This window comes from Falco naumanni, chromosome 3 (genome assembly GCF_017639655.2).
Source record: "Falco naumanni isolate bFalNau1 chromosome 3, bFalNau1.pat, whole genome shotgun sequence".
Lineage (NCBI taxonomy): Eukaryota > Metazoa > Chordata > Aves > Falconiformes > Falconidae > Falco > Falco naumanni.
Window position 1 is genome coordinate 3395923 of NC_054056.1, and position 20678 is coordinate 3416600.

Below are 20678 nucleotides of genomic sequence, written 5' to 3' on the forward strand. Positions count from 1 at the left end.
GCGCTCGGCCCCTGCGCTCGGCCTCGGCGCTCGGCTGTCGCGCCTGGGGCAAGATGGCGGCGCCCGTGGCGGCGGGGCCGTGAGGGACCGGCCATGCTGGCGCTGCGGACGGTGCTGGGCCGCTGCCTGGCGGGGCCGGCCCGCGGCGTGGTCGCCGGCCTGGGCAGCGGCGGCGGCGGGGCCGGTGAGGCGGGCGGGGAGCTCGGCCGCGCTGGAGAGGCCACTGGGAGGAAGCGCGGATGGGGGAGCGGGGCCCGGCGGAGGAAGAGGAGGGAGGGAGGGCGGCGGGCCGGGGCCGGGCGGGAGCCGAGGCCAGGGGGGAAGGGGAGGTCCCGGGGTCGGGGGTGGCCTGGGGTGGGGGGGAAGGAGCCTGAGGCGGCCCTGAGAGGGGACAGGGCGGGCTGGGGTGCTGCTCGCGGGGCAGGGCGCGGGCAGGGCCCCGGAGCGTCCCTCGAAGCCCTGGGGAGGGTGGTGAGGCTGGGGGCTGCCCGCTGACCCTGCCCCGCGCACGGCGGGGACGCCCGGGAGTGGCTCCGGGGCCTGGGGTCTGTCAGCGAAGCTGGCGTGAGCTGGGCCAGGGTGCGGGCTGGGGGCCTGGCCGGGCTGCTGGCCAGGCCGTTACCGGCCCATGTGCTCGGGGCAGCAGGGGGGGACCCCGCGGCCCGGGACAGCGCGGGGACCCCTGCACACAGCTCCCTGGCAGGTCTGTGACTGGCAACGTCTGTACTTGAAAACATGTTTGAGGCGCGGGTGAACCATCTGAAGCAGGTGTTGGTTCCAGTAGCAGCGGCCTTGAAAGAGCGGTTGGAAGGGCTTGCTCTTGAAAAGTCAAAGAACAGTTCAAGTCAGGCCACCGATGAATATTCTCATCTGTATCAAGCTGTGCCGGTTGAAGGTTGTCTCTAGGTCCCGCTGCCTCTGTGCTCAGCCGCTGGGGTAGTGCAGAGCAGCCCTACTAACTCGCCCATGAAATTACTTGAATTAGTTCATCAAGTTAAACCCTCTAAACAAACACAGTTCAGCCTGGGAGCCCTCGCACTGTCCGCACAGCGTCTGTAATCTCTTCCTGCCGCTCTGTCCTTCCCATCATTTGGGTTCAGATCACCCTGAAGCAGCACAGCTTCGCCATTTGTTCTAGCACCCATGTGAGAATCATACTGAACTGTTCCACGCTTCTTTGGGACAAGAGACCTGGCTGGCTGCCGATCACCTTGGAGTGTTAAGTACTCTGACCAGTTTTCTAGTACAGACTGAGCAGTGGTTCATTTGTATGTAGCTAAAAAAAGTGTGCACAAGTCTGATAAATCTTTGTTTTCTTCCGTCAAGCTTGCAGTCCCTTTATTCAGACAGCCAGATGTTACGCCAGACCTGTGAGAAAAAGGAAGAAAGGTATGTCAGGATTAATGGGACCATGTGGCAAAATGTTTTACGGTTGACGTTTTCAGAGTCGTACCCCAATGCTGCAGGAAGAGAGGGTATTTGGAGAAATCAGTGGGTTTCACTTTAAAGCAGCAGAGCTCATCATAAGAAGAGAGGAAATACAATCCCTGTTGCAGGATTCTGCAGTCCTGCGGCTTCTTGATGGGTAATTACAAGGGTGAGGGAGCCAGATGCTTCTTGGTAGTGCCAAACAATATAATGAGGGATGGTCCCAAAAAGCAGCTTGGACATGTTCCAGCTGGGCACAAAAGGAAAAAGGACTCTCACTGGGAAGGCAGTGCAGCATGGGAACATGCTTCACAGCAGAGCTGTGGAATATCCATCCCCAGAGGTTTTCAAGGCTTTGCTAGACAAAGAAATGATGACGGTCCACTTTAAAGGGAAGATTGGACTAGAAACTTCACAAGGTCCCTTTAACCTTTTTGTGGTTCAGTGCTTCTAGAAATAATTCCTTGCAAGCTCGAAAGTTACTCAGAAAGTTCAGCAGGTTGTGAACGTGTGGGAAAGTAGCAGTTGTTGTTAGCAAGAGATCACTGATCTTGGTGGACTATACACCATGTTGTAAATCCAGAGTGCTAAAGGCAAGAGACTGGACCCAATATTAGTCACGCAATTCCTGCCACCTCAGCTTGATCTCTCAAGTTCTATCTTCTTGTTTGGAGCATACAATCTTATTTTCTTTGCAACTCGTTTCCTTTGGTCTAGTTTGCAAGCATGATCAGAGCGCTGACTTTGTACTGCTCTTCCTCAAATGTTAATCTTCTCTTTGTAGACATCCCCAGCCATTTGGATGATCTTCCTCCCACCATGCTGAAGAAAGATTATGCCAATGTCCCAATAATAGATAGGTATGATACAAGGAAAGGGAATGATTGTTCTCTTCAGAGATTTGCATCTTACGCACACACGCAACCACAATATTGTGGAAGCTGCCACCTGCTCAGTAACTAATTAGTGCTCTGTGGTCACTGGTGTGCAGTTTAGCACAAAAAACTGCAAAGTCATTTTGAAAGTCAAATGTGCAAAAGTGGTCACTGATTAGCGTCATGTAAGGGTTTTGTTTACCTAATGTAAGATTAAGTGCTGATTGCCTGCGTCTTCTATGAACTTTGTAGTCCCTAGAAAAAAAGAAATAATCTTGAAATATTAGAAATAATCTTCTTAGAAATAATATATGTCTCTCTTGGACTCAGGTGGTAGAGAGTGTGTAGTTAAAAAACTCAAAATGCATGGCTGCTTCTGAAATTTGGACCTGGAGTTTAGCATTTTTATGCTTTGATTCCAGAGCAGCTCATGTGTGGTGCATGGAGAGCCCCCAGTGGCATAATTGAGACTTTCACGGATCTTTGAAGGAGCTGGTGTTTAAATTAATTATTTTGTCCTTGAGCACTTACTTGGGGGTTAATCTTCAGCACCCAGTTTACACATAGTGTTTTTGGAATTGATAAGACTTCCATCATCATTTGAAATAACTGTGCTTTCCACAGCAGCAAAACTACTTGATGCTTCTGTAATCTCAGCCATGATTTTTCTTAGGAATGCAAGGAGCAGTTCATGGCTGACAGGTTTGGGAGGGGAGGATAGTGGCTGTAAATTTGCAGAGTAAATTAAAGCTGAGAAAAGTTGGTATGCTCTGAAAACCTAACCTCATTTCTGTTGTTAAATATACTTTTTTTCTAGCCTATAAACTAATCTGCAATCTCCTTGCAGTGTTGATGATGTAGTGAGAAGACTGTTGTCACTGGAAATGGCAAGCCAGGTTAGTTTCATTCTACTAGCATAAAAAAACCTGGAAGATTTAGTGAGCACATTTGTGTAAGACATGCCTATATTGTTAAATGCCCTTCACTTACTTTATTTTTAAGTGTTGCTTGGTGACTGCAAATCCGGAGCTATGAAATATATGAGTGATAAGTCCTGTTATGGTCTTAAAATTCATCATGCAGTCTTCTTTATGGTAATAACTGCATACTAAAATGAGAGAAGAAAAATACTAGGCAATCACAGGGGAGATGAGCTGTGTTATGTTACTGCTGATGGTTGGCCTGTGTTCTAGAAAACAGTACATTGGATGGCAGATGTTCTTCAAATTACTTTTACTTTTTGTATGCCCAGAAAACAAAGTAAGCAAATCATAAGGTAGCACAAAGATCTTACCATTTCTTGCTGCTTACCATGTGAGCTTAACAAGATGCAAAAAGTAAAGGCTACTGCCATGTGAGATCAGCTTCAGTTCTCTCCTCCATTCGTGAGAGCAGCGGGGCTTCTTCAACACCCTTTTTCTGTAATCTTGGGATGAAGGGTATGCCTTGACTCTTGCTTTCAACAGTGGCGATTCTGTGTTCAGCCAAGATCTTTTTGTGCTGCTTCACTGCTGTACTCTGAGCACTGTCCTGCAAGCAGCAGGTCCTTCTGTGCAGCACTTCTTACGTATTTTGTGATGGGCACCGAGTAAAGCTATTAATTAGAAAGCCTTTATCTGGGCATTGGGGAAGAGAGCTGGGGTGTCTCAGACCTCTGGCATTCCTGAGAAAGTGACAAGCTCTTTTCTGTTATCCACAGAAGGAGAAGGTGAAAATAAAGACACAGCAGCTGGTGGAGAAGGTCAGGAGGTCTCCCAACGACAATGGCTCCTTTGAGGTGCAAGGCAAGTTAAAAAAGTAGAAGGATATTGTTGGCAGATGATACATCTCTGCTTTTATTCAGCTATTCCCACCCCAGCACTTCAAGTTTTCTGTATCAGTTAGGAGAATCTCCTTCAGGAGCGCACCTGAGAAGCAGGTAGCCTGCAGCATGCCCTGGAGGACCTGTTTGAGGTTTGGGAGCATTGCAGAGGCAGTGTATGCACTTACTGGCAGATGCCATCTAGGGTGCTTTCCAAGTTCCTAGTCCATATCCACTCCTCAAAGGCAGAGTGTGCATTATTCCGCTTGAAGCGCTTGTATGACATGTAGCACTGCACTGCATTCATTACCATGAACTACTAGATGTAGCTGTAGAACTCAGATTTCCCTGTGCATTAGAGCGCTCTGGCTGAAGCACAGCGTAGGGACAGTGCAGGGATGAAGGCCACACTGCCATTGACCACGATGCACTCCTTTGTCATTAATAAAGGGCTTCAGTTTCTCGGGATGCCGCCAGCACCTTTCTCCAAAGCCTGAAATCAAAGAGCTGGCTGCTGCTTTTAGAAAGAACTTCTTAATCTGTGTTTGTTCCTCCAAAGCTTAAACCAAGTGAAGTGAAATGAATATAAAGTCACCAGCAATTAAGTGAGCACAAGAGGCATTTTACAGATAAATTTATATGATCTGTTGTTAAAATTTTAGCCTCTTAATTAAGCAGCTTCATAATAGTAATAGTTCTGACTCTCATTATGTAGGTTATGTTTTGTGGTTTGTTTTGCGCTTACGCGGAGGGCTGTGTGGTAATACTCGCTGTGGCGCAGTGGGTACCCATTATAGCAGCAGTCCTCAGCTGGCAATTTGAAGGGAGTGCAAATGATACTGTCTCACCCTGGAAACCTGCTGCTCTCACTTGGCTTCTTACGCCTGTTCTTTATAGTTGCTATGTTGACTGCCAAGATACGCACCTACGAGGAACATCTTCAGCAGCATCCCAAGGTAACTATCAGTAATCTGAGCCCACACGTCTGAGAGAGCAGCTGTTCAGGTTGTTTTCTCAGTTTAGAGCAAAAGGATTTTAATTCTGGGGATTATGGCTTTCCTAAGAAGGTTTATGAAATAGTTATAACGGTTCCCTGTGCCAGTGTGGGAAACTGCTGGCTCAGTCACAGCTACATTCTGACTAGCTGAAATGTGGAGTGTGTTCTTTTTTTGTTACTGGATTGGTGGAAATGGCTGAGCAGATACCTTTGAACAGAGTTTAGCTGAATTTATCCATGCTGCAGATGTGGCTTCACTGCTTAGTTTTCAATATAATTAATGTTATCACTTCACGGCTGTATTCTTTGTTCTGCCTATGAAAATGTTTAGCAGACAGGGCTGTGTTAATGTCATAATGACCGCTTTCCTACCTAAAGCTGCCTGGATTCAGAGCTGAAATTTGAAGCATCGCAGATATGACTCAAACAGTCAGACAGAGCCAAGTCACACTTTATTTTCACACTTAATTTCTGGAAAAACAAAGGTAGGTGCTTCTGTGTTATTTCTGGAACAATACATTTCAGGGGAAGTGAAGTTTTTAGCCAGCAGGCCTTCCCTACAGCCTTTGCCTCCAAGCCGCTGCAGCTTTTGTCACCGCCTGAACCTGTGTACAAGTTGAAAGCAGCCTTCAGCGTTGGGGGATGAAGGTGAAGGTGGAGGCACAAAATCAAGAAAGCAATTTCAGTGAAAAGCAAATTAAGCCTTCTCAGATCTTGTAGTGACCTAATGCACTTGCAGTGTCTGCCAAGAAAAATTGCTCTAAGATACCGTCCTTAACCTGATTGTTTCCTTCCAGCCATAATCTGGTCTATTCTAAGTAATTTATTGGAATGGAAGAATAATCTGTCTGCAATCTAGTGAACGTTAAGTCCTTTGCAGGATAAAAGTAACCGTCGTCGCATGCTGATGGATATAGATCGCCGGAAGAAACTACTTACGTATCTTCGCCGTGTCCGCTATGATACCTTTGAAAACACCTGCAAGCAGCTGAATATCAAGTACACCCTGCCCGCTCCCTACCGCAGAAGGATCACCAAGCGCTGGCTTGTGAAGAAGGCTTTCTGTCTCAAGGTACGGAGCGGTCTGGAGAGAGCACCACGTAGCTGGAGTAGAAAAAAACCTTTTTAGAGAAGGGTGCAGTTAAGAGAGAAAAGACTGATGGGTGGGCGCTTTTAATTAAGGGTTTGAATTTTAAGAGATGATGATGTTTATAGAGAAATGCATAACCTCACCCTGAAAGGCAAAGAGCTCCACAAAAGGCAGTTACATAGTGGGCTACGATGCACATGCTGCAGCATTACTGTGCTTGAGAACGTCGGGTTGTGCTGCTGGTTTGCTCAGAAATGTATGATTCAAACCAGCTTTTATTCAAAGTCTGATGTGGGAACTAATACGTGAGACAAACAGGATGGCAGCTTTGGGCTAAACGTGGCTACACCCACTGCCTGCTGTCATTTCTCTAAATACGCTGGTGTAGCAGCTGTGTGCAGTGTATCCGGGTATGATCAAGAAGCTGGATGTGCCTTCAGTCTATAAATCCTAAATTTCAGTCCAATGAAATTGTAACCCAAAGTGTGGGTGGCTGTCGCGGGATACTCGGAATGGTACCCTGCAAGCAGGGCTGGCCGGCGGCCCGGAGGGAGCACGCAGGAAGGAGTTACTGCACCTGGGGTCCGTAGCAGCAGTGGTGGAGCAGCTCTGCTCAGCAGCAGGCAGCTCTGTCTTTCTCTGCCTCTCACCTCCTTGTGCTCCTCCGGCAGGTTTTTCAGGAGGTGCAGAAGCTGAAAGCACCTGAGAAACTAAAGCAGAGGAGAGAGCAGCGAGCAAGAGCGAGAGCGGCAAAGGAGGAGAAGCAGGCGCAGTGCGAGGGGACGCCCGTGTAGCGGCACGTGGAGGCTGACGCAGCCGGTCTCCCTAACAATAAATAACTGCCTAAAGACCTAAAGCCTCTTTGCTTACGTGTGTGCTGCGGGGTCTGCGGCGCAACGAGCACCTGGGAAAGCGCGGTGAGCGGTTTAAGCGTTTTAGAAGTTTAACTTAAGGCTGATGGGCTGGTGTGAGCAGTTCGATCTGTCAGGAGGGCCTGGGGGACTTCACCGCCCCGTGGCAGGGGCATCTTTACGTGAGAACCCCTCCGAGCGTGGCGGCTGCTGCTGCCTGCGGGATTGCGCTGTCAGGTAGCACTGACCCAGCCGCTCAGCACCGTTTGTCAGGGATTTGGGCTGTGGGATGGCAAATGAGGAGACAGAATGAGGTGAAACACTGCTTGTTCGGAAACAAAGCAGCCCTGACAGTGGCTCCAAGTGCTGTTCCTTCTGGCAGGGAAACGCGGGTTGGTTCGGAGCTCGGCAGCTGTAGAAATGGCGTTAGTGCCCAAGTCTGTAACTTCCCAGCGGACTGACAGGTCTGTATTTGCCCTGTGCCTCTGCCGTCCCCGAGTGTGATGGGGCTGCTCGTACCAAAGGTGCTGGTGGTGGTGACTGAGGGAGTTACTGACACGGTTATGGTGGCGCCCGCTGGCTTTCACCAACGTTCCCCATGTTCCTCTGAGCAGCGGCATGTGTGGCTGGCCCGCCCCAGGCAGCGCTCAGCCCCCCCTTTTTTTTCTTAGTTGTATTAAAATTATTTTAATCATTTCCTTATAAACTTTTTAGTTGTTCTTATGCACCAGTACTGATGAAACGTTTTGGTATTTTAAAATTTACTTGGGGCCTATGGGTGCATGCATGTGTGTGCAGGGCCTTGCATGTGTGCTGGGGTGTGCACATACGTGTGGGGCCTTGCACACGTGTTGGTTGCATGCATGCGTGGGCAGGGCTTGCACATGTGCCGGAGTGTGATCACACACATGTACCAGGCCTTGCACATCCTCTGGGGTGTGTGCACACGCGTGGGTGGCACCTTGCACAAGTGCTGGGGTGAGCGTGTGTATACAGGGCCTTGCACACACACTGGGGTGCGTGTGGCTGGGGCCTTACACATGCGCTTGGGGGCCTTGCGCACATGCTGGGGTGCACGCATGCACACATACAGGGCCTTGCACACGCGCTGTGGTGTGCACCCACATGGGCTGTGCACATACGCTGGGGTGCGCGCACATCACAGAGCTTTGCACATGCACTGGGGTGCACACACGCACATGCACAGGGCCTTGCACACGCGCCGCGGTGTGCACCCACACGGGGCAAGCTTTGCACACGCGCCGGGGCGCGCGCACGTGTGGGCGGGGCTTACACGCGCGCTGGGCAGGGCTAGCACGCGCACCCCGGGCGGCCAAGGCGGCACCTCCCGATTGGCCCCGCGGTTGCCCGGCAACGGCGGCGGGGCCGGCGGTCGCCATGTCGGCGCGGACGCTGCCGCTGCTGTTCCTCAACCTGGGCGGGGAGATGCTGTACATCCTGGACCAGCGCCTCCGCGCCCAGAGCATCCCCGGCGACAAGGCCCGCAAAGGTGAGCGGCGGGAGGCCGGGGGGGCCTGCGCCGGGTGCGGGCTGCCCGCGGGCCTCGGGGCTCTCCCGCGGCCTGGCCGGGCCGTGCGGGGCCTGCGGCCTGCGCCGGGTGCGGGGCCGTGGCGGCGCCCCACCTCCCCCGGTGGCGGGAAGCGCGGTGCCCCGAGGGCAGGGGCAGCTGCCGGTGGCCGGGCAGGGCTCTCCCCGCCCTCCCCCGCAGCGACCGGCCGCTCCCCCGCACGGCCTCGTGACGTGAGGCGGGCACCCCGCCCCGGGTGCGGGGGTGCGGGGGTGCCGGGCACCGCAGGCTCTGCCGGTAGGAGCAGGCCTGGGCAAACAGCTTCCTCGCCACTGTGCAACGGCAATGCGGTCTTAATTATTCGCGTGTGTCTTCAGAGAACGATCCCGCAAAACTTTGCTGCTCTGGGTGGAGGTCTAACGTTAGAGCCTCAACTAAATCAGCCGTACTTGGTGGCATATCTCAGCAGGAGAATTAGATCTGTGCTAGTTTATCCACGCGTGTATTTTACCTCCCAAAAAACTGGGTGCACATTGTACTGAGATGTGGTTTCGTCCCCACTGAGGTGTTTGTTAATGCTTAAAACTGTTCACTCAAATGTTGTTGGCTCATAAGTGAAAAAAACCAGCTGAAAACTTTCCAAGCTCAATGCAAAATGTGCTGAGATTCAGTCAAGGGTAAAATTCTATCTCTGGTGAAGCAATGAGATCCTTTCCAAGGGGAGGGCAAGGTTTCATCATCTGTGCGCTCATCGAAGGTGAAAGATGTCAAGTACCTGAAGAGTTCCTTCCTGTTAAGTGCTGAATGCTGATGAGAAAAAACAAAGTCCATTAGTTAGATTTCTTTTTTTTTTTTTTTTAGTTTCTTTCTTTTATTCTCCTTGAAACTATTGTTCTTACTTCTTGAACTGATGTTTTTGTTTTATATGCTTCGTGTAGATGAATGGACAGATGTGGACAGGAAACGAGGTACTGTAATCTGCTAGCTGCATGCAGTAGACGAACACCACTACATGCACACATGAGGCTCATTGTACGTGAACACACCGTATGCTGTTCCTGCAGCCTTCTAGTCATAGCGTCAAAGATGAATAATAATATGCACCTGTTCATTAAAATGCACTTTAGCTATAGATCTTAGAAAAAACAGACAGTATCTCAAAATCATATGGCTTCAAAAATACGTTGCTTATTTAACCAAGACTGGAAATAGATCAAAACTTTTTATCGTAGCGGTCTTTCTAGCCAAAAAGATACTTGTATTTTTTCTGGCTTTGTATTAATGCAAGCATATAATTATGTGAGCATTGCGAAGGTTGTTTTTTCTGCTTAAATGCAGGAATTATTATGTATACTGCATGTTTCTAAATTTGTTTTCTAATTCATTGCTTAGGGTTTTGACAGGTGAATTCCAGGAAAGTTTAAGGCATTTCCATCCTAACTGCTTATCCACCTCTGCTAGTAGTCATCACCCTTGCAGAGTGATCACAAAGAAGCAGGTGCTCACCCTTCAGCCAAGCTCATCTTGACTGAAATTATCCCTGAGGGTGAGTTTGGGCTGAGACATCGGGATTTTGCAGCGCTGAGCTGTGAGCATGGGTTTCCTTCTGGACTCTGCCTTGGAACGGTAGCCTCCAGCAAAGGGGTGTGGTAAGGAGCTGAATGAGGAAATAAATCCCTTAAACTATCTCAAGTTTTTTGCGAGGTGAACATGCATAGAACTTTCGCTGCCTTTTTGAGCAGCCCTTTTTTAAGAGAGATCAGGGTTACAATTCATGTTTTACAAAATAAGCATCGTTTTTATGTTTTGAATATTTACTAAAGGCAAATACCAATATCCTATGAGTTTGCCCCAGCTTTTGTTTGCTACCATTACATGCCATTTCCAAGAACACTTTTTTTCCCCGCATTTAATATCTCAGAGGTCTAAAAGATTCCATATCTTCTTTTATCACATCCAAAATGACAAGTTGTATAAAAGCCCACTTTGTCATATTTAGGTAGTAGTGGCAGAGATGCAGATCCTGTGTTGAACAGTCAGCTTGTCTTGTCAGAGAACAAGTTTGCCTACGAACACTGCTCTTGGGGTGATGATCTCTGAAGAGTCACACAGAGTGACCAGCCGAGGCTGTTGCTGATGAAGCCATGACAAGGCGGCTTTGCCTGCCTTTGACCTTGTTACAAACTACAAACACACTGCGAGTAGAACGCGTGACTGTTTTGAACTCATAGCATCCCTGCTGCTGCCTTGAATGTCCTCCAAGAAGCACGAGCATAATCCAGGTGTAAAGACCCCCCGTCTCATGTCATGCATCTGAGCCGTGTTACATGACAGCATGGTAGAAGTTGGAACGTGTGTCACCAGTGACACATGGCACGTGTAGGTGAAAACCACCATAAATCCTCAGCTTCTCTTCTGTCCATTGCATTGTCTATACTTGGTTTCCCTCTCCCCATCCCAGTTGATGAAACCCCTCTCTGCTAAATTGCTTTTATGCTGTGTTGCTTGGCGTGCCATTTTCCCTGAGCTAACACTCCTTTCTTTATTATTTTCCATTGTTAGAACGGTGTAAATATCTCCCTAGGGACTACATGTGCTTTCAGATCTCTTTGCTGTGTCATTATCAAACGTACTGTGTCAGATTTGCCCTTTGCCATGATTTTTTTTATGTCTTTCTCGGTTCTTTTTATAGCCAATGCAAGAGGTCTTAATTTCAGAAGATAATTTATGTAAGGCTGGGTGTGTGGTTAACACAGATCTTCCGATTTCATTGTGAATATCTACCAGCCACAGCCAGCGTACAGCTTACTGGGACGTTGTCTGTCTCCTGACAGTTTTGGTTATTGGTGACTCTCCAAAGATGGAGGAGAAGCCTTTGTGCGGGCAACATATCCAAGCAACTTAAAAAATATTTTTCTTGATAGCAGTATAAGGCAACAGTTCTTATTTTTGTCATAACCAATTACTTGCAAAAATAAATATGTACTAATACATATTAATGTATTTTGTTTTCTCCACTAAAAAAAGTGAGAATTTTTGCCTCAGACTGCAAATAGGGATTGTTTTATGGACAGTCTGTTTGAAAAGAAGGGAGGAAGAGGAGAGATTTTTTCCTCATTTGTCATCTATGCTGCTCAGAAGCTGAGCTGAGATCTCTCTGTATTGTTTGGGTCCGTAAAGCAGGAAAACTAGCCAGCCCTGTTTGATACAGTGTGTTTGCTGAAATGTGTGTGTTACCAGTAGCGTACACCAGTGTAGGAAAAAAACTGTAAACATCAGGTTTAAGCATGTACAGAGAATCGCATCAGGAGGCACAGGAAAACAGCTCTCCGTGTCTAGGTTCTCAGGACCCACAGTCTATCTGGCAGTGCTCCCCAGACAGTTAATCATCTTAAGAAAAGATGAAGTGACTGGGACATTAACTTTCTTTGGCTGTTTGTGTAGCTTCAGTACCACAGTTACGAAAAGCCAGGTGTCTAACCCAGCAGTGAATAATTATAGCAGTATTTCAAATAGCTAATCACTACCACTTTGTATATGTTCACTTTTTTTTTTTTTTTTTCCTTTTTCTCTTTCCTTATTTCCTCTCAGATTTTACTAAGCCATAAGAATCAGCTGGCATTATGAGCTTCAGCAAGAGTCATCTGCTTAGGAAAATTCATGCTTGTACAGTAATCTGTGTGAATTAAAAATTTTATTTAACATTTTTTTATGGAGAAATAAATGCTTATTTATGATAACTCTGTAGAATGTATCAGGTAAATAATAAAAGTATCAGGTCCCATACAAAAGCTAAGATAACTGCATCTGCTTGAATCACTGCAAAATGTTTTCTATCTTCTTTGCATTAAAAGCTCAATAAACAGAGCACAGCCCTTATACTCAGCACTCGTATTCTCTGCATACTCTTGAGTAAGTTGCAAAACAATTCCATGTCTAAATTTACACATAAAAAAATGAAGCACATGTCAGGAAGTTGAGAGTTCTGTGCTTTTGAACTGCTTTACTATCTGCAGATGTTGCTGTGTAAGAGCCCTGAGTGGCCTGACGTAGATCCCAGTGTTGTAAGTGCTTCCTTAAATACTTGTCAGTGTTAAACCGTTTGAAACAAATACTAGAAGGAGCCTTGAATCATTCAGGAGTCTGTTGAGAAGGAAAAATAGACTAATAGTGTAAAAGGCTAAAGAGAGAACAGGCAGAGTCAGCTAGCTGTAGCCTGCAAAAATCTAGAGTGATGCAAAACAGCTTTTTAGGAAGAACTGCAGCTTTTATAGGTAATACATGTCAGAGTAGCCTATAAACAAATTATTTAAAAAGTGAGAAGTGCTAGCTGTAGCTGTAAAAACGAGGCGACAAAACCAGTCCTATTCCCACTGGAAAACAAGGTTTGTTGTCTGCAGCTCATGTAGCATTTCTGCCCCTGGGGACAGTCAGCAGGAATCGTGCTGCTTGCTCAGGCCAGTGTGGGATGGAGAAAAACGTTGACATTAGGAAGTGATGTTCCTCCTCCTTTTTTCTTTTGAGGCTCTGTACCTGGTTTTCACAGGTAAGCGTTCATGTCAATCCTCGCAGCTGTCAGTGTCCAGGTTCTCAGTGTGGAATGAATCCAGATGAATGTGCTGTTTCTGCAGCAAAAACAGAGACTCTTTGTCTTTGCAGTTATGAATGACATCATCACAACCATGTTCAATAAAAAATTTATGGAAGAGCTGTTTAAACCACAGGAACTTTATTCCAAGAAAGCTCTGCGAACAGTGTATGACCGGCTAGCTCATGCTTCAATCATGAGACTGAACCAGGCAAGCATGGACAAGGTAAAAAAGACCACCTGCCCAGTCCTGACCATGCTGGTCTTCTGTGCTACCCTTCACAAGTTTCTGATTGCCATAATTAGTACATGGCTTTACGTCACTCTAATTTTGAAGCATTTTGTAAGGGCCCTCTTTCCATTTGCTTTCTTTGTAAAAATGGATCTCAGCCAAGGAAGCTTTGGGGAAATCCATGGTAGGATCGGATACTTCAGAACTGATTATTTCTGCTTTAATAAATAAATGTTTGATTTTTAAGAGGTTTAGTAAGCATTCTTTACTGGATTTTTAAATATATATTAAAAACATACATATGTGGGTGTATATAAATTTATATATTTCTGTATTGACACTCACTGTTTTGCAGTTGCAGGTGTTAGAATTTTTGCTTGCAAACAGCATATCCAGCAGACAATTTTGAAAAAAATTGTAGTAAGTGGATTACTTAAGAGACCTCTACCTGGGTGCTGGTGTTGCTTCATGGGCTGTAGTTTTAGCAGCAGCTGGAGAGACCAGCAGGAGGGCTGACAATGTAATTGCAGAGGTTTTATTTGCTTAGTAAACAAAGCTAAAATGGTTTGTAGGCAGGTGCTAGACTAAGTGTCTAAATCCCTTTCTACATCAACGTGAAGTTACCTAAGCGATGTGTACACTCTGTTGTGATGGAATCAAAACTTCCCCGTGTTATTTTGCAGCTGTATGACCTTATGACTATGGCTTTCAAATACCAAGTGCTGCTGTGCCCTCGGCCCAAAGACATTCTGCTGGTCACATTCAACCACCTGGACGCCATCAAGGATTTCATACGTGATGCCCCTGGCATTCTGAACCAGGTGGATGAAACTTTCCGACAGCTGACTGAAGTAAGAATCCTTAGAAAAATGGAAAAACGGTGGGACACACTGTGGTTTGATTTTTTTTTTTTTTTTTTTTTTGTCTCTTTCAAGCTAATCTTAGAGACTAAATACTACATCAGCGAGTGCCACATCAAGTGCGGAGGGTGGCATGTTCTCAACCTCAGAGAACTGTCCAAATAACCTTCCCTTCTTTTTTACCTGAGGGAAACAAATTGGCCTCCCGGTTAACAACTTTTGCTTGTGTAACTGCTGTAATTTTTTGGACAAAGAATATGAGTGTTCCTGTGAAAGGGAACTGTTTCATAAAATGTTAAAAGTTCTGGGAAGTCATGAAATGTTTCTAAAGGGCTTCTGGAGAGGGAGATGTCTACAAGTCAAGTGTTATTATCTTACTGGCCTGTTTAAATCAATACATTGCTTATTCAGCCTGATCAAAGTCTCCACTGACTTCAGCAGAAATTAAATCAGACTCTTAGTCACGGATAATAATTAATGATTAGTTGCCCCCCCTTATATAATTTCTGCTTCTCCTGCCACACATACTATTTTTGGCCAGCACTATTCTGATACACTTGTTTCCACCTTTACCAGGGTTGGACATGGTACATGTGCGAAGCCTTATATGATGGTTTTTCTTTTCCAGACATACAGCTGTCTCTCTGCTGGTGAATTTCAGCTCATCAGGCAAACGCTCCTCATTTTTTTTCAGGACATGCACATAAGGGTAAGAGCCCAATACAGCTAGTCAGTAAGAATAAAAGGGAGCTTGTGGCTAGGAGGCAAAGGTGTCTTTTTTTAATTACACTGTAGGTTTGGTTTTGTTACTTACGGTTTTCAGTCTTGTGCTTGTAATTTCAGTCTTCAGAATTTCACAAATTGAGCACATCTACTATAATAATACTCAGTAATTCTAAAACGTAACGAAAAAAGGAATCTCTACTGCTACAGATTTGCTAGTCAATAAATATGTTTTTCCTTTTAGTAGAAACCCGATATCAAACTCGGAACCTGAGCTTGAAGTCATGGGGCTTAATATTCTCTAAATAAATTTATCATATTCAAGTGCATAAGCAGTACATATTTTTTAAATGTTGTATCAATGTGCCCATCCTCTGGACCACAGTTCTACATTACTGGCTTTGACCTGTACCATAGTCTCTATATATACATCAAGATCCCTAGGAAACCTACCCCAATCCAGACAGGAAGGCTGCAAGGTTGGACTTCAAAAGAATTTGGATCAGAAGATATTTAAGTGATTTTCTCAGAGGTGGAATATTCTTTTGCAGGTCTCCATCTTTCTGAAGGATAAAGTGCAAAACTCTAATGGTCGCTTTGTGCTGCCGATATCGGGCCCTGTTCCTTGGGGTACAGAAGTTCCAGGGCTCATCAGGTGAGTTCCAAACCAGTGCTTACACCGTTTGCAGCGCCTTGCATGTACGGCTGCTCACGGAGGAGCAGTCAGTCCTGGAGGTCTAATAGGAATCGAGCTGAGACTGTCATTCATGTTGCATGGATAGCTGAACCTCCAGTAAATACTATTTAAAGGGTAGGATTTGAGACTTAAGTCACCCAGCAACGAAATACTAAGCTGTTTCTGGCATACTCTATTCCAGTAAATTAGCTATTAGTAACTTATCCAATAAAATAGGCATTTACCAACATACAGGATAGGGTTTTATTTCCCTTTTTCTTGTGCAGTAAGCAGAGGAAGTCAGTACTGAACATCAATAATAAAACTACTCAGTATGTTTCAATAATTATTTGTTTTTAAGGATGTTTAATCACAATGGAGATGAAGTTAAAAGAACTGAATTCACTACTGGTGGAAATTATGTTCTTCCACAAAGGGAAGGATCTTTTGATCTTTATGGAGACAGAGTCCTCAAACTTGGAACAAATATGTAAGTAAGCTTTGTTCTACATAGAAACATGAAGTAAAAGTTGATGGTTATGGATTTGTTTAGAAGCATGTCTTCAGCCTTCTGTATTTTTGCTTCTTTCGCCATTATCAGCTTGACTTTTTTACAAAGTGATGTCCTGAAACAGAACACATGTGGACAGATGTGTATAAAAAGCTGTGGAGAAGAGCAAAAGTTTGATTTATGTCTACAGTAGAGTTGAGTAAAGAGTGTTTTCATCTTGTGCTGTGTATTATGTGAGATATAATTTAATTTTAACTGCATTGAAGAAATCCTTTCTTTTCTCCATGCTTGTCTTAATTTTTCCATTGAAAGAATAAGATAGAGCAGTGTTCTTTCTCAGCTTTGTTGCTAACACATTTTAATGCATCAATACCCCATAAAACTGAACTGTAACTTCTTATTTCAGTTATTTACAGTCTTCAGAAAAATATCCTAAAATCATTGATACTGTGCTGCTTCCTCCAGTTCCTGTATCTCATACAAGTAACAGGTTGCTCTTCCTCATGTGTCTGTCCTTCTAGGTACAGCGTTAGTCGGCCTGTAGAGACACACATGTCAGGATCATCCAAAAACTTGGCATCCCATGCAAAGGTCAGTGTTGTTCTGTTCCTGTCACTGGCTAACTGGCTGACTACTCTGTGCCAATGAGTCTTGCCACCGGTCACACATGGTGGGAGCGTTCCCTTTGAGCAGCTGCACCACATCTGCCAGATTTTACATTCTGCTTCCCTTGTCTTTTAATAGATGGGGTCACTGAATGGAACGCCCACATCTGTCATCTCCAAATCATTTACTATACAGTTGCACTGTCTTCCCCTTTGTTCATCTCCTGTCTCAGGGAAACTAACTATATTTGTAGTCTACAGTTACAAGTTAACTTTGGGGGAACCTGTTCTGTTCTTCACAGAGCCTCATCCACTCCTCCATGGTCCCCTTTGAGCTAGGGGAAGGGCACATTTTTCCTAAAGAATCTTACATGCAGGCTTATGCAATGGTGTACTCCCTTCCTATTTTAATCTCATCAGAAAACAGAAAGTTGGTTTTCCAGATTTCTCAGCTGTTCAATTTAGCTGGAAAATTATCTTGTCCTGGGTCTATAAATTCAAGCAACCATTTTAAATGTATAATTGATAATTGCTAGTTATCTGCACAATCTGTACCACTAACAATACAGAAACGTATTTTTATCACTCTGAAGAACATTTATGTAATATCAGAAAACACAAAAACTGTTACAGTCCTCATCTCCCTGGTAACCTGACCAATGACAACATCACTGTTTTCTGCAGGAGAATATAGTCCCTAACCCTCTTGCTAAAGAAGAGCTGAACTTTTTGGCCAGGCTGCTGGGAGGTCTGGAGATCCAGAAACCTGGTGGAAGTGAGACAGGATTTCGACTGAATTTGTTCACAACCGACGAGGAGGAAGAGTATGCTCAAGTCCTTCTTGGTTTGGGGTTTGTGGTGTAGTGCCATGTGGACAGCCCAGGAGACTAAATCTGGCCCTTAACAGCTTTGGGGAAAGGATAACAGGTTTTTAGCATTTTGTTGTTGGGGTCCAGATGGTCCCTACAGGAGCAGGAGAGGAGCGGTTTCCCTGGCTTGACCTTTTTATTAAAGCTGTCAGGAAGGAGAGCCATTGCCCTTACTGGTGTCTCCTGTGATGCATGGCCTTGTGTTCTCTCCACGTGACACTGGCAGTCAGAAGGTTCTGTCCCATGGAATGGAGACATCTCATCAGCCCTTCTGCTTCTCCCCCAAATACATCTATGTATTTTGGAGATAAGAATAGAACTTATGGGGGTGATGAGCCTGACAGGTTTGAACACCTTAGCCCCTCCTGGCAGGGAGCACAAGGGGAATGAGACATTATTTCTGCAGAAAGTCTTTACCTACTTTTAATCTCAACTACAGAGATATTCCTGCTGTTCCACACTTGGCATAAAAAAAAATTAGGACAGGGAACACTTGGCATAAAAAATTTCTAAGACGGGAAAAGTCTCCAAACTTGGGGTCCATACACTAATTTGCCTGGTAGGAATGGGGACGTTGTCCAAACTTCATGCCTAGAGGAGCCTCATGAAATCTGCTTTTTATAATTTATTTGCATGTCTTCATGAGATTAAGCACTCTTTTCATGTTTTTGATCAAGAAACGCTGCATTGACTAGACCAGAGGAGTTATCTTACAAGGTTATCAACATAGAAGCCACACAGGTACGTAGCATGTTTCCCATTTTGATCCTCATCATTCTGCCTTGCTAAGAACAGAGTTTCACCCCGAGTAGTGACTTAAAAACTACCTGTTTTTTCCCATTTCCGTGAAGCTCATAAATAAGCCCCGGCAGTATTCTCTGCCGAGCCTGTGGATTTGGTGGCTATTTAGTAACTTGAAACCTGGCAAACGGAATGGCGAGCGCCCGGCGGAGCGCTGCCCGCTTGCGGGGCCAGCCTGCCGCCGTTTTGCGTGGGCTGCGGGGCAGCTGGGCACGTCCCAGTGCCTCCCAGTGGGTGCGTGCGGCGGGCTGAGGCGCGGTGTCTGTCCCCGCAGGAGCCGGGCCGGCGGGCGGAGCTCTCCCGCATCATGGGGGAGCTGGAGGTGGCGGAGCCGCGCCCGGGCAGCGCCGGGAAGGGCGAGGAGCTGCTGGCGCTGATGGACGGGCTCTGAGGGACCGCGGGCCGGGCAGCGCCGGCAAGGGCGAGGCGCTGCGGGCGCCGCGGGATCCCGGGCCGGGCGGGCGCAGTGCGCAGGCGGGGCCGCCCCTTCCTGCCGCCGGGGCCGCGGGGCGGGGCGGGAGGGGCGGCCCCGCGAGTGTGCAAGGGGAGGAGGCGGCGTGCTGGTGAGCGTGCAAGGGGGGGGGGGACGGGGGCGTGCAAGGGGGGGCGTGGAGAGCGAGAGTGACGCGGGGCGGGGGGGGAGAGGGGCGGGGTGCTGGGAGCAGGCGGGGAGCGCCCCAGTGTGCGGGGGGGGGGGGCGGTGGGGAGAACGTGAGCGAGTTGGGAGGGGGCAGCGTGCAGGTGAGCGTGCAAGGGATGGTATGTGCACGTAGGAGCGTGCAAGGGGTGGTGTGTGCGCATAGGAGTGTGCAAGGGGGGGTATGTGTGCATAGGAGCGTGCAAGGGGTGGTATGTGTGCATAGGAGCGTGCAAGGGGTGGTATGTGTGCATAGGAGCGTGCAAGGGGTGGTATGTGTGCATAGGAGCGTGCAAGGGATGGTATGTGTGCATAGGAGCGTGCAAGGGGTGGTATGCGTGCATAGGAGAGTGCAAGGTATGGTATGTGTGCATACAAGCGTTCAAGGGGTGGTATGCACACATAGGAGCGTGCAGGGGGTGGTGTGTGCACATACAAGTGCAAGGGGTGGTGTGTGTGCATAGGAGCGTGCAAGGGGACGGTATGTGTGCATAGGAGCGTGCAAGGGGTGGTGTGTGTGCATATGAATGTGCAGGGGGTGGTATGTGCTCATAGGAGCGTGCAAGGGGTGCTATGTGTGCACAGGAGCGTGCAAGGGGAGGAGGGTGGGTTTCCCCAGCGGTGGGCGCCCAGCCAGGGCGCAGCATGGCGTCTCCCTCTTCCCCACGGCAGCCGCGGCGATGGAGGTGAGCCACTCCGTCAAGGAGCGCACCATCGCCGAGAACAGCCTGGTCATCCTGCTGCAGGGCTTGCACGGCCACGTCACCACCGTGGACCTGCGTGATGAGAGCACGGCCATGGGGCGCGTCACCAATGTGGACGCTTTCATGAATGTGCGGCTGGCTGAGGTGACCTTCACGGACAGGCAGGGCACGGTGTCCCACCTGGATGAGCTCTTTGTGACTGGCAGGAACGTCCGCTACGTCCACATCCCAGACGAGGTGGACATCAGGGCCACCATCGAGCGGCAGCTGCAGGCCATCCACAGGGTCCGCTACTTCGGGGGTCGTGACAAGGGCAGGAAGGAGTTCCCTCGCGCCAAGCACAAGTGAGCCCCGGTGCTGCCTGCAGCCTGTCTGCAGCCCTGCCTGCCGCAAGGCCAGGATGGACCTGCCCCTTTGACCGGACTGCCAGCCGCCTCCGCACCTCGCCCCAGACATCCCCCCCAGGGACTCGGGGCTCTGCTGCTCCCCTGGCCAGTGCCTGCAGGGGAGCAGGGTTATTTTTTCTAATGAATAACCCTGCCTGAAAGGGTCTGTGATCTCTCAGCTCATTTCCTCTTCCCTGCTCATGTCCCTCTTGATGGCCAGGCAAAGCCCTTTTCGCCAAAGCTGCAGCCAGGGGTTGCTCAGCCACAGCTGTCCTGCTGCCCACAGCTTTGCCTTCCCCTGCTCACAGAGTCCAGGGCCGTGGTGCTGCTGGCATCACTGCCTGCAGGAGCTAGAGTTGCTGGTCCTGAGCTGAGGAGGGGGCTGGTCACAGCCTGTCTTCTCAGCTTCCTGCCAGACCGCTGTTCTGAAAGAGTTTAACGGGACAAGGGTGAGATGAATGCCCATCTAGAGCAGAGCAGGGCTGAGCTCAGAGGGGAGGGAGCAGCCCTGTCTGC

General features: G+C 47.8%; 3 protein-coding genes across 4 annotated transcripts; all 3 read left to right on the forward strand.

Annotated features, from left to right (window-relative positions):
* Positions 1-42: 42 nt before the first annotated feature.
* MRPS15 (mitochondrial ribosomal protein S15) lies at positions 43-7041 on the forward strand. Its single transcript, XM_040587492.1, has 8 exons — positions 43-184; positions 1327-1389; positions 2213-2288; positions 3151-3199; positions 4003-4087; positions 5002-5060; positions 5982-6173; positions 6863-7041. The coding sequence occupies exons 1-8, from the start codon at positions 94-96 to the stop codon at positions 6983-6985; spliced, it is 738 nt and encodes a 245-aa protein (XP_040443426.1). The 5' UTR covers positions 43-93; the 3' UTR covers positions 6986-7041.
* Positions 7042-8414: 1373 nt separating this feature from the next.
* OSCP1 (organic solute carrier partner 1) lies at positions 8415-18934 on the forward strand. 2 transcript variants are annotated; one of them, XM_040588405.1, is made up of 11 exons: positions 8418-8552; positions 9509-9538; positions 13230-13384; positions 14074-14241; positions 14879-14959; positions 15525-15628; positions 16011-16139; positions 16682-16751; positions 17450-17589; positions 18312-18375; positions 18710-18826. In XM_040588405.1, exons 1-11 carry the CDS (start codon positions 8441-8443, stop codon positions 18824-18826), a joined length of 1170 nt encoding a protein of 389 aa, XP_040444339.1. In that variant the 5' UTR covers positions 8418-8440. The 2 variants fall into 2 exon arrangements, with proteins under 2 accessions (XP_040444340.1, XP_040444339.1); XM_040588406.1 differs by lacking the exon at positions 9509-9538 and having other exon boundaries at positions 8415-8552; positions 18710-18934.
* Positions 18891-20340, forward strand: LSM10 (LSM10, U7 small nuclear RNA associated). Its single transcript, XM_040588407.1, has 2 exons — positions 18891-18998; positions 19745-20340. The coding sequence occupies exon 2, from the start codon at positions 19753-19755 to the stop codon at positions 20122-20124; it is 372 nt and encodes a 123-aa protein (XP_040444341.1). The 5' UTR covers positions 18891-18998; positions 19745-19752; the 3' UTR covers positions 20125-20340.
* The last annotated feature ends 338 nt before the right edge of the window (positions 20341-20678 follow it).

Coding starts and splice junctions, on each gene's coding strand:
- MRPS15 (XM_040587492.1), top strand. CDS start 94: ATGCTGGCGCTGCGGACGGTGCTGGGCCGCTGCCTGGCGGGGCCGGCC. Junction 2,289..3,150: donor AATGTCCCAATAATAGATAG/GTATGATACAAG, acceptor ATCTCCTTGCAG/TGTTGATGATGTAGTGAGAA. Junction 4,088..5,001: donor TGGCTCCTTTGAGGTGCAAG/GCAAGTTAAAAA, acceptor TGTTCTTTATAG/TTGCTATGTTGACTGCCAAG.
- OSCP1 (XM_040588405.1), top strand. CDS start 8,441: ATGTCGGCGCGGACGCTGCCGCTGCTGTTCCTCAACCTGGGCGGGGAG. Junction 13,385..14,073: donor ACCAGGCAAGCATGGACAAG/GTAAAAAAGACC, acceptor GTTATTTTGCAG/CTGTATGACCTTATGACTAT. Junction 16,140..16,681: donor CTCAAACTTGGAACAAATAT/GTAAGTAAGCTT, acceptor CTGTCCTTCTAG/GTACAGCGTTAGTCGGCCTG.
- LSM10 (XM_040588407.1), top strand. CDS start 19,753: ATGGAGGTGAGCCACTCCGTCAAGGAGCGCACCATCGCCGAGAACAGC.